At 42.2% G+C, this 12,851-nt stretch overlaps 1 protein-coding gene across 9 annotated transcripts in view; it reads left to right on the top strand.

The window, feature by feature from the left end:
* Positions 1-12,851, top strand: part of LOC102289494 (EH domain-binding protein 1-like protein 1) — a 36,187-nt gene that overhangs the window by 12,002 nt on the left and 11,334 nt on the right. For 6 of the 9 annotated variants that reach the window (XM_042222283.1, XM_042222282.1, XM_042222284.1 and 3 more), the window contains exons 4-13: positions 1,000-1,053; positions 1,235-1,413; positions 1,622-1,740; positions 1,860-1,949; positions 4,688-5,440; positions 6,379-6,444; positions 6,539-6,676; positions 6,798-7,043; positions 7,184-7,388; positions 12,046-12,570. In XM_042222283.1, the coding sequence (XP_042078217.1) occupies positions 1,000-1,053; positions 1,235-1,413; positions 1,622-1,740; positions 1,860-1,949; positions 4,688-5,440; positions 6,379-6,444; positions 6,539-6,676; positions 6,798-7,043; positions 7,184-7,388; positions 12,046-12,570 (2,375 nt within the window). The remainder of the gene's footprint in view (positions 1-999; positions 1,054-1,234; positions 1,414-1,621; positions 1,741-1,859; positions 1,950-4,687; positions 5,441-6,378; positions 6,445-6,538; positions 6,677-6,797; positions 7,044-7,183; positions 7,389-12,045; positions 12,571-12,851) is intronic. The other 3 variants (XM_042222285.1, XM_042222290.1, XM_042222287.1) reach the window with 3 other exon arrangements.

Genomic DNA, 12,851 nt, shown 5'->3' with positions numbered 1-12,851 from the left:
CAGCATCTAAGACCATAAACTCAGCAGGAAAGTGTTGACTGAGGTCACAGACAAGGGAACAGAGGCTTATTATTCCATAGACTTCAAAACAACCAGTCTTCTTTTTGCTAAAGGGGCTGCTCTCTGCTGGCCTTTAAAAAGAATGCATGTTTAAGTGCTGGCTACACTGGAATTGCTTTTAAGTCCATCTTTTAAATAAATTCAATATACAGTCATGTGAAAAAGGTCATTTCCACAGGACTCAAATCAGTCCTAAGTACAGTCCATGAATCATCAGCTTATAATCCATCTTTAACAGAAATAACTTGAAGTAATTGTTTTCTGTGTAACATTATCAGTGTTTCACATCGCTGTGGAGGAATTTGGGCTACTCTTTTTTTGCTAGAAGTTTCCATTTGTTTATCCACAACGCTCTTAAGGTCCTGCCACTGCATTTAAATCAAGATGAGATCTGAATTCTGACTTTTTTTCAGTCATTCTGTTGGAGATTTGTTGCTGTGCTTGATAAACTGCATAATTCTAGCCAGACTGTAGCTGTCAGACAGAAGTTTCAGTCAAACTCGGTGCTGTGCAATATGGCTAAACATCTCTATTCTGGTATCATCTCATTGTTCCAGAAGTCTTGTAGTTTTTTAAGATACAGCATTGCAAAGCTAAGCCATGCTGCCACATTCAATATGCAGAGTCCAGTCTTTCAGACCAGGAAACTGCCCAAACTCCAGCTTCTATTGAGGTGCTCACATGTGTTAGTGATTATTTAATCAAGTGAATTTGATAAGTATCACTTGGCTGCTACTTACCGTCTCCTAGAATTAAAACCAGATAATTCCTTCCCTCCTGGACACAGTAACAGTGTACTGCATGTACTCCTGTTTTTCACAGGACTTTATAGAGTTTATGTAGTACACCTGAAGACTCTGGCATATGTGTGGATATGTGGATACAATTTTAGGAGGATGTCCCACTAAACAGTCTGTATTTTTATGACAATCCCCTCAGGATGCCAATGCTGATGAATTTGAAGACAAAGAATGGACCTTTGTCATTGAGGGTGTAAGTATCTCTCTATGCCTGACTAAAACAGTTTATAAGTAGAAAAATAAACAAAAGGCTTGCCAATAAAATAGCCAAACCTAAATAGCTCAGACATCCAGTTATAAAACTCAGACTCAGCTTAATCACCAAGTAGAAATCAAAGAATATGGTATATAATACTTGTTTATGTTATTTACAGGAAAATAAGGGTCACCGTAAGGTGCTGGCATCCGCTGACATCAACCTGAAGCGGTTTGCTAGCCCCACGCTAACCCAGACTGACCTGACGCTGAAGCTGAAGCCACTGTCTGTCAAAGTGGTGGAGGCCACGCTCAAGCTGTCCCTCTCATGTGTCTTTATTCGAGAGGGAAAAGCCACGTGAGTAGTTTAAGTTACCACTACTTACTTACTCTTACTGCTGTTCTACATCAGGGAGGTGTGACAATAGCACTTTTAACCTGAGTTTAATAAACGAGTCATAGCTTAAAGAGTAAAAGCATTTGAAAACACTTTTTTTTCATAAAGAGTGCTTCCTATTGGTGGGGTTGGTAATGAGGTTGTGGTGCGTGTTTTTCTTGTTCTTCAGTGATGAAGACATGCAAAGCCTTGCCAGCTTGATGAGCGTCAAACCCACAGATATCGGCAACCTGGACGACTTCAATGAGAGCGATGAAGAAGAGGATAAGAAGTCTGTGACTGCCACAGGTAGGCAGGATTACACCAACACAGTTTTTTGACCTCTCGACATTTCCTTTTCCTCTGCTTTCCTTTTCTGTTCTTATTTCCGTATGTTTTTCCACTCTGCCCTTTTTCTGCTGCTCCAGTTGTCCCACACACTCTTACCCGTCCAAATCGCCCTGCTCCCCCTCCACCTGACAAGCGACACTCCACGGCATCCACTTTGCCATCCTCAGGTAGCGCTTTCTCCCCCCTTGCTACTCTCACTTACTGTTTGCATCTCTGCCTGTCTCTCACTGGCTAGCTAAGTTTATATATATTGCAGTATTTCACATACTTCTGTCATTTATTCTGTGGTCCTTACTGCATGAATGGACAGTCCTTTGGACACCACATATTTCTCATCCACATACTAAACACGATTAGGAATCATGTGATGGTAAAATACTGCCACCAATATACTGAAGTTTACGCGGAGACAGCATTGAACACACTGAAGTTTTTGTGTCCAAACAGACATTAGCGTTGCTTCATACGGTTTTCTTTTTTATTTATTTTTTTTTATTTTTATTTTTTATTTAACCTTTATTTAACCAGGAATGTCCCGTTGAGATCAAAGACCTCTTTTTCAAGGGAGTCCTGGCCAAGAGGCAGCACATTTCAAGACAAATACAAACAAACAAAGTTAAAATTACACAAAACAATTACACATTATTGAGGCAACCTGTAAGCCTTTGAGTTTAGTTTTAAAAACATTTAAAGACAACAATTCAGTTAGTTTCCAGTCTTTCTGTAACATGTTCCATGAAAAAGGCGCAGAGTGGACAAAGGCTTTCTTACCCAACTCTGTGCAGACAAGGGGAACAGACAACAGCAGCTGATCATTTGAGCGCAAGGAGTAGGAACCATTATTTGTCCTTGTGACCAAAGTACAAATATAAGGAGGTAGCAGTCCAAGCATAGCTTTGTAAATAAAAGTGTACCAATGTCCCTGTCTTCTAATGGCCAAAGAAGGCCATTTTACTCTTAAGTACAAATCACAGTGATGGGTCAAGTATTTACAATTGGTAATAAACCTCAAGGAAGCATGATACATCGTGTCCAACATTAGAAGACATGAAGAAGAAGCGTTCATATACAGAATGTCACCATAATCTAACACAGATAAAAAGGTTGCAGTGACAAGACGTTTTTTTACTGCAAAAGAAAAGCACTGTTTATTATGAAAGAAAAAACGAAGTTTAAGTCTCAGCTTCTTTACTAGTCTCTCTATATGTGGTTTAAAAGTGAAGGAGTCATCAATCCAGACACCAAGGTATTTATATTCATGAACTACCTCTATGACATTTCCTTCAAGGGTGGACACCACTGGAATAGGCTCCGGGACCTTCTTTGACTTAGAAAACAACATTAGCTTAGTCTTGTCAGCATTGAGAACTAATTTTAGCTGAATAAGTGAATGCTGGAAAGCAACAAAGGCTTTCTGTAGGGTTTCAATGGCCTGAGCAAGAGATGATCCATAACAGTAAATAACTGTGTCGTCAGCATAAAAATGCAAATTTGTGTCTGAGACATTTTGACCCAAGTCATTGATATATAAAAGGAACAGAAGGGGACCCAAAACTGAGCCCTGTGGCACCCCCTTGTGGACAGCAACAAATTTAGAACAATTCAGACGCAGAGGAGTTCTTCCAATTAAATATTTCAACAAGTGGTGCTGAAGGCTCTACAGTATCTTTTAGCTTGACAGTGCCTATTAGCTTTTCTTTAGTGATCATGATTTACTACAACTTGCAGTTTCTCTTTGCAGCATAGCTGTAGGTTGTAGAGTTATACAAGCTGTGAACAGCTTCTAAACAGCAATTCCAAGATCATCAGTTCAAATAATTGTATAAAAGCACATTTTGCCAAGGTGTTAAAGAAAATCCAAACTGTCACTGTCGGATGAGAGGAATGTGGTTGAGGTGTTCAGGAACAACCAGGAACCATCAAGGCTCAGGCCTGCTATGAACCAGGAAGTGCTGGAACACCAGCGTCACTGTCCATAGTTAAGTGAGTTTTACATCACCATGAACTGAGAGGGTGCAGAGCAAGAAAGAAGCCTCTGCTCCAAAGTTGATTTGCAGCTCCTCACATGGAGAAGCCAAATATCTTCTGAAAAAAAGTTTTTGATCAGACTATTTCGCCAAAATGACAAGAGGTATGTTTGGAGTACTAAAGGCGAGGCTTTCAAACCTATGAACAATGCACCAGCTGTCAAGCATGGTGGTGTTGGTAGCGTCATGCTCTGGGACTGTTTCGCTGCCAGTGTTACTGGTAGATTACACAACATTTATGAAATAATGAAGAAGGAGGATGACCTCCAAATTCTTCAACTTTACCACAAGGTTTGGGAACTACACTTAAAAGGCAGGTCTGTGCCAGGAAACCAACCAATTTAAATGAACTCTGCCAATTCTGCTAAGAAGACTGCTGAAAACTTCCAGCCAGAATTATGCCAGAAGCTTGTTGATGGCTACCAAAATCATCAGGTCAAGAGGAGCATTTAACCAAATAATTGTGGGGGTGTATTTGAGCCTGAATGTTTTCTTTTGACCCTGTGTTAATTAGAGAAAACCCTAAATAAAGTCGTTATAGATGTTTACTGCACAATTATTCCACCCTGGAAAAAGAACAATTCAAAGAAATCACTAAACCCCCAAAATTATCATGACGTTCATGCCAATGATGGTCAGATATTAACTTGTGACCACAACTGTCCAAATGAAGATTTATAAATGGACTTTGGGTTATTTCTTCTTGTATCACACCTAAGAAAGAATATTCATAGGCTTATCTCAAGAGTAACCTAGTTTGCCATTCCATTGCATCATATTCATATGCACATTTCATTCTCTTTTCTTTCTTACTCTTTCTTTTCTAATCTACTTTCATTAATCTATCCTTCTATCCATCCTTCCATGTATTAATGCAGCCAGTGGAAGTGATGGTGGTCCTTCCAGTCTCGCTGTGCACTCCCGGCCTCCTTTACCAATTGCCCCCCGCCCTTCTCCACGCCGCTCGCGACATCCCTTGTCCACTACTCCTGTCCAGTCAGAGATCCAGCCATCCCCTGGCCCCTCCCCTCAGCCATCACCCAGGTCCAAGCATAAGAAATCTGCCAATCCTGTTCTTCCTGAAGCTTCTTCTCTGACTGACTCTAAAGCTCCAAGCTCCCAGATCACAGCAGATGCTCCTTCAATCCAGAGTATGCCTTCTGTCCTTCCTCTGCCTGACGTGCCCGCCCACACTCCATCTCCTAAATCCTCTGAATCTGTGTCTCCTTTACCTCCTGCCTCACTGGTGTCAGTTCCTGTGAATTCTTCATCCAGTTGCAGTGAAGGTGCTGCAGACTCAAACACACCCTCTTCTCTGTCCTCAAAGGCTGCCTGTGTACCTCCCACGAGCATTTCTTCTGTACCTCCCAAACTTCCCTCCACTTCACCGTCATCACCTGAGCCCATTGTAACATCATCTTCCATCACTTTACAGAAGTCTTCACTAACCGTATCTACTTCTCTCCCGCATAAACCCAAATCCACTGGCTCCCAGCCCCTTTCTATCAAATCTTCCTTCCCAACAAAATCTACCCTGTCCTCTGAACCTCCATCATCTCACCCTCCACTCACCTGGACCATCTCTCAGCCTCCCTCTCTGCCAAAAATCTTCCAGTCAGGCTCTGCAAAAGGTAATGAGAGGCTGGCTGGTAGGCATGCTGCATGCTTCAGACAAACTGATGAATGATGTGTGACCGTCTGATTTCGTTTCCACTTTTGTATGATTTAGCTTCATGCCCATGGAAACAGATAGAGTGAAACAGAGAATGGACTGTTGTGTTGTGTTGGGAGGACGCTATATGCATGTTCAGCTTGTGATGATTTCAGAATTTTGAGTGAAACATCTGAATGTTGTGTGACTGTCTCAGAGCAAGATAAATGAGTTGTTTATGCTCATTCTTATATTCATTTTTTAAATAGTTTGCCTCTTTTCATTTAACATCTGTCAACATTCAAAGTCTGCTCTGTCTGTCAAATATTAGCTGTTTGCTTAATCCTTCATGTAACTGAATCCATGTGGCTCGTGTACAGGCGTTAGTTACAGCTATATATTTAAATGAGCCACCCATCTGTCATTTATGTACTATTACAAATATATACTTGACTGACTCTGACAGTAGCTCTTCATATAGACAACAATTTGAAGAGATAAGAATGAAGAAAAGATGTGTTTTTGCGACAGGCAGCCAGCAACAAAGTGCCTAAAGAGTTAAAGAGACCATTTATTTTCTAGGTTTGTTCTGTTTAAACACAACACTGGTCCATCCCTTGAGTTAGGTGCCTTTTTGATCCTTCAGTGATTCATAGGTCATTTTTAAGTGGCTTAATAAATGAAAAGAATTAAAAAAGCTTTTGGCCCTGTAAAACTACATGCAAAAACACATACAGATACAGACCCGAGAAGGCATTTTTAAGGATTTCATAGTTATAAAGTGAATAAAATAAAATATTGTACATAACTCTTTTCTATATGTCTTTAAACTGGAATAATGTTGTTAGCTCACTCTTTCCTTATACCAACTTTAGTCTTTCTTTCTTCCTCTTATGTTCACACTTCTCTTCTCCTCAGCTCCTGTTTCATACCAGTGGCGCCCCCCAGAGGTTCAAACTGCAGATGATTCTGCTTCAGCCTCTGGTCTGTCTCTGTGTTTACAGTCTTAACAAAAGCAATGCTTATCCTCTCTGTTCTCTGTTTAATAACTTAAACATTTTGTGTTATCCTCTGGCAGGACATTCTCACATTTTCAGACCTCAAATTGTCAAGTCAGTCGCCCGCCCAACTTCTCCCTCTCCTTTTTCTTCTGATGCCCCTCTTCTTTCATCCGTACCCCCTCTTCCAAAATCTCCCACCTCTAGCTCAGAGTCAGGTAATTGAAGGCAGCTTTTCCTATTTCTGATCTTTCATAGGTTCTGTAGTTATTTCTCAGTGTTTCTCCTCTGTCTTCATCCTGGAAATCATCCTTCCTGTCATTCCTTCTCATTTTCCAGGTGCTCACGGAGCAAAGTTGAAATCTGACTCTGTTAGAGCTGATGGGGACATCGCCCCTGTTCCTCTGTTAACTAGTCCTGATCTTGATGCCCTCTGTGACCCAGTGGCTCCAGTCTGTCCTGCTTCTATCCTCTGCACTTCACCCGCTCAATCCTCTTCTCTACCAAAGCCTGCCTTTTTCTCCTCACCTCTCACTGTAACTCGTCCTTCTGCTCCTCCAGCACATACCAGCTCCAGTCGGTCAGGTACACTGGCCTGCAAATCATCCTCATTTCAAAGACATTTTCCTCATTCTTCTATCTGAAAATATCCCGTTTAAAGCAAAAACAGTCTTTCCTCCTTTTGTGCAAAGTATGTTCTGATCTTTCCTTCTCATTCTGTATAGGCTTAACATTCCCCCTCGCTCAGGTGGATGAGGAAACGACCTCAGCAGTGAAAGAAGCAGCCGCAAGCCCTCTGCAGCAATCCAAGGATTCCCCCAAAAACAAAGGGACAGCTTTACACAGCAAGATGTCCACTCAGCCAGTCAGAGCAGCCCAGGATTCAAAGGTGACCATCGCAGAAAACAAAGTCGGACCAGTGCGGATCAGGTGAGGTCACGGGACGATATCACATGAAGGGATAAATTTAGATTGCAAGGTTTGGTGCCTTGAAGATATGTTTGGCCTGAAACTGCTGTGTGAGTGGAAATTCTGTCAGACCGCAAAGGTTACGCTGTGTCTTGTGGACTGGGAGCAGATCTAACTGAGTGCAGGAGAAACAGCAAAGATGACAACACTTGTTCATATTGAAACAAAGACAAAAAGTTAGAAGGCTCACTTCCTTTTTTTTTCGTCTTCCTGTAATCTTTTTGATTTGTTTTTAAAGGCAGTCTTAGATGTGCTGTATGTTTGAATTTGCGATACTGTTTTAAGGAATAAGGAAATCTTTTTTTGGCAGATTTAAACATAAAAATTCAATTGATGACCTCAAGTATTAATCAAATGACCTCAAGCTGTTATGCTCACATAAAAACTGGAAGCAGGGGAAACAGTTTACCTGGATTGGCAACAAAAACAAGATATGAGCTCCTAATAAGCGAGTTTTAGAAGAGCTCATCGACTCAGTCTGATGTGTCAGTCTGGACTTTGATGCTGTACAAAGGTAACCGTCTGCTGGTGGAGGCTTCATGTTTAGTGGAAATCTGTGAACGCTGCAAGACAACAAATAAGCATATTTCCCTAAACAGCCATCTAAGACACCCAGATTTAACTATTCAATACCACTGATAACATAGCTGCTGGACATCAATGCTCCTACAATTGTTTGGTCCTATTTTCAAACAAAAATGGAACAAACTATAAAAACCTAATAAGGAGCATTGATCATTGGCTTATCAGCTCTAACGATCATCCAAATTATCCCCAAATTAGTGCTTCAGCCTGCTGTTCATGTTTCTAGATGAAGGACTACAATAATTGTCAGTGTGCACATCCCCAGCGCATCACAGTTGCTTCTTGTTTGTGATTGTGCTTCCATGATGCTAACATATGCCAACAGTTGCAAAGCGCTTTGATTTCTGCCTCCTCTTGCCTTGATATCCTGGTCTGGTCTGCACTCTCAGCTTTCTGTAATCTCAGCTGCTTATCTGTTGAGCCTGACCTCCAATATTTCTGTCCCTAGTCCTCCCCAGACCCGCTCAGAGCTGATCATAGCGCCACCCCCTCCTTGGCCCTTTGCTTCCTGCGAGCGCGCCACTCCCCAGCAGCCCTCCACCACTGTCGTGGCAGCATTTATAACTCCTAAACAGCCCAATGTTCCAGAGCAAATTGATGTTAAAAAGCCTTCCAGTGAGAGTATTAGTAGCTCCATTAACACAGAAAAGCCGCCCTTGGCAAAGCCAGAGCCTGACTTTGATGATGTCATCTTTGAGTCGCCTAACCAGAGACAAGAATCAAGGGGTTTGTTTCTGGAAGAGGATGACTCTAAGCACGATACTATCAAAAGGTGTCCCCCAGGGTGAGTATTTATATTCAAGGATGCAATCAGGAATAATTATTTTCGAAAACAAATTCTAAGGTTGCAGAATGTGAAGTGATGATGAAGGTGATACACACAGACAGAGAAATAAAGCCTTAAGGTATATTGTGTATCTGTTCTGCAGTCTTGAACAAAAAACCAATGAAAAGAAGTACGGAGAAAAGCAATTAGAGGGAGCAGCAATCGCAAAGGAGCAGGAGAAGCAGAGGGAGGCAGAAATTCAAAAGAAACAAGAGGAGGAAAGGAGGCGAAAAGAGGAAGAGCAAAAGGCCATGTTCTTAAAGCAAGAAGAAAGGAGAAAACATGAGGAAGAGAAGAAGAGACTGTTGGAAGAGGAGAAGAAGAGACTCTTACAGGAGGAGGAAGAGATCAAGAAGGAGAAAGAAAGGATGAAACGTGAGGAGGAGAGACTCCTGAAGGAGAAGAAAGAGAAACAGGAGAAACTGAGGGTAGAAGAGGAGATGAGGAAGCGAGATGAGGAGGAGAGGAGAAAAAGAGAGGAAGAGAGGAGACTCCTGGAGCTGGAGGAGGAAAAGGAAAAACTCCAGAGGGAGGAGGAGAGAAGACTTGAAAGAGAAAGATTCATCAAAAAGATGAAGGAAGAGGAGGAGAAAAAGATAGAGGAGCGGAGAGCAGTTGAGGAGCAAAGAAAAAGAAGGGAGGAAGAGAAAAAGAGGCTCGCAGAGGAAGAGGAAAAAAGGAAGGTGGAGGAGAAACGCTTGAAAGAGGCCAAAGAGAAGGAGCAGCAGAAAATAATAGAGGAGGAAGAGAGAAGAAAAAGGGAGGAGGAGGAGAAAAAACTCAAAGAGTCAGAGGAGAGAAAGAAGAGAGAAGCGGAAGAAAAAGAGAGACGACTCAAAGAGGAGAGAGAGAAGGAGATAGAAAGGATGGAGAGGAAGAAAAAGGAAGAGGAAGAGAAAAGACGTGAAGAGGAGGAGAGGAGAGAGAGGCTCTTAAAGGAGCAGAAAGAGAAGGAGAGGATACAAAGGGAGGAAATGGATAGAATTAATAGGGAAGAAGAAGAAAAGAAGAGGCAACTACAAGAGGAGATGAGAAGGCAGGAGGAGAGGAGAGAGAGGCTCGTAAAGGAGCAGAAAGAAAAGGAGAGGATACAAAGGGAGGAAATGGAGAGAATCAAAAGGGAAAAAGAAGAAAAGAAAAGGCGACTTCAAGAGGAGCTGAGAATACAGGAGGCAGAGAAGAAGAAAAAGGAGGGGGAGGAGAGAAAAAAGAAGGAAGATGAGGTGAAGAGGCAGAGAGAGGAGAAAGAGAAAGCTGAAATGAAAGTGAAAGAGGAAGAAGACAGGAAAAAGAATGAAGAAAAACAAAAGCAGAAGCTGCAGGAGGAGGAGATGGAGAGAAGAAAGAAAAAGGAGGAGGCTCGAGCAGCATCAGTCTGCAGTCTGGAGGCCAACAAGTCAGATGAAGACAAAGAAAAGATGAAAACAGTTTCCTCCTTGTCCATTTCTGAGTTAAACACACACACGACCCCTGCTGGTACCAAACACGCCAACGCGGCTCTTAAAAATGTGACACAAACAAAACTTCCTGCTCCTCACTTCCCTCCGCTGGTCAAAAGCAGCACTGCATCCAAGCAGCTTCCCTCACAAATTCCCAACCAATCACAAGACAGAGAGAATGCCCCTCCATCAGTTCGGAAACCAAACTCCAGCGAGCGGTGAGTTATAGTTCTGAAATAAGTGGTGATTTCACTCTGTGCGTGCTGATTGCGCTTTGTGTGGTCTGTAAACACAGATGGCTTCTTCTTTAATCAGCAAGTGAAATCAGAGAGACTCAAAACTTGAAACTGAGTTCATGATCTTAAAAATCACTTATTTCCGACTTAAAGCTGCGTGAAGCTGAATCCGTCTGATTACTTTGTGGTGATTTTTTCAGGATTCTCTGCTCTCTCGCCTAATACTTCTGCCAAGGTCATGTTTTTGTAGCTTTCCCATGTGTGTTATTCTGCACTTAAACACAAAGATGAATTATTGGTTGAAAGTCAACAAAAGGCTTAAAATTTATAATGTATGATTCTTACAAGTGTACTATGTGTTGTCAACATAGTACTGTATAAACATTTAAAATATCATCTCACTTTCAAGTTCAAAATATTGATCTGATGGCCAAATTTATAATAATGCTATATAGATCTATTTAAAACTATGTTTCTTACTGCCACTGCTTGTACTGACAACATATATCCATATATGGAATGATCAATGGCGATTCTAAGTATAAGGTTACTTTAGACCTCTGACCTCTTGTGAAAGGTCAAATAAGCTGCCTTTGTTTGTATTGGCAACATTCAGGAAATGATACTGGCATATGGGGATTATAAATAACACTTAAATTATAGTTTGCATCCAAATATCAAGGTCACATTTGACCTCTGACCTCACTTTTACATTTCACATCTGCTTTTTATTTAAGTTAATCCCAAAATGTGTTACATCTTTGAAGACAAATATAATTTATGTAATATATATATAATATATATAGTATAATGCTTTATAATAAGCTGAAGGTATTCAGCTTAATAACGTGAATATATACAAAACACAGTACTGTTCCCTTAGAAGTACATACTGCCCAGAGAGTGAGCAGCTTTGGTGGAGGTTTGCATCCTGCTGTAATAACTGGTACTGATATCGGTGATCTTGCCCCTGGTATATCTCAGCTGTCCGTCATCGCTCACCCCTACTTCTGTTTGTTTTTTATAATTAATAATGGCTGTCCTCTGCTCCTTTTCTTCCTGTTTTTCCTTTCTATTATTCACTTTTCCTCTTTCTCTCCAGTCTTGGGCAACTGTCTCTCATAAGCGAGGGTTCACTGTCAAACATTGTTGTGCCAGAAAAGAAAGACTCTGCCACATGTACTCTGCCTGGCCCTGCTGTTCAGCCAACAGCCCAGAATAAAGCAGTTATATTAGAGGTCTCGATGGTGGTGCCACCTCAACAGAGGCTGTCTGATGCAGAGATTCCTCTATGGAAAGTGCTAGAAGGGAGAAGTGGGAAAGGTACACCTGAAAAAATCTCTGCTGAGGAGGGTACAAAACCTTTGTGCAGAGGGTAAGAACAGACTAGGGGGCACATCTTTGTCTGCTTCTCTGCCTAATCCTCTTGTTTGTGCTTCGCATGCCTCGCTAATTGTTTGGTTTCCTAACCATGTTTGTACGAAATGCCAATTAGTGGATATATCCTTCATGTGGTTTTCCCTCTCTTCTAGCTCACACGGAGAGGATGCTGCTGAGGTGCACACGCCTGTTAGGCAAGAGAGCCAACCAGTTAAAGCAAAAGATGGAGATGAACATCATATTGCCGCACCCTCTGCTCAGCCCAGCGCACCGGCAGTTAAAAAGGAGCCTAAAGAGCCAGAGGGACCCAGGGTGGAATCAGCACCCTCAGTCGAGGTTCCCCCCCAAGAAGCTGGAGAGCATGTGACTCTGGCGCTGGAGCCACTTCAGCCCTCGAAACCAAAACCAGAACCAGAACTGCGGCCGGAACGAGATCTTCATCCATCAGGAAAACCACAACAGGAGGGAGCAGATGAGGAGAAACCAGCCGATGCCGTGCCTGGTGGTCACGAGCATTTCATCAACAATAAGGACCCAGTGTGCGAGGCAGAAAAACAGCTGTGGGCAGCTGTGGAGGAGACCACCACCGAGATAGGAGTGGAAAAAGGGATGGAAAGTAGTGAAAGCAAGGAAGCAAAGGAGGAGAAGCTGAAAGAGGAGGAAGGTGTAATAGGGGGGTGAGTCAGCGATGGTTGCTTGCAGTGTTTGCTGCATGGCGTGACACCACATGCGCATTTTAATGGCTAACATTCCTCTGGGTGCTGCAGCCTATCAAGTGCTTACTCAGCAACTGCAACTAACCTCACCTGAAGTTGTTTTCTTTATATTGACCTCTGTCAGTGCTGCAGTGGTATTTCAAATGGAGCGGTTTGATGAGAGCTTTACACAAGTATATAATGGACCTCTGTGTGTGTGTGTGTGTGTGTGTGTGTGTGTGTGTGTGTGTGTGTGTGTGTGT

Source organism: Haplochromis burtoni, unplaced genomic scaffold, assembly GCF_018398535.1.
Source record: "Haplochromis burtoni strain Fernald_Lab_line unplaced genomic scaffold, NCSU_Asbu1 Contig_83, whole genome shotgun sequence".
NCBI classification, from domain to species: domain Eukaryota; kingdom Metazoa; phylum Chordata; class Actinopteri; order Cichliformes; family Cichlidae; genus Haplochromis; species Haplochromis burtoni.
This window is presented reverse-complemented; position numbering and strand designations above follow the sequence as displayed.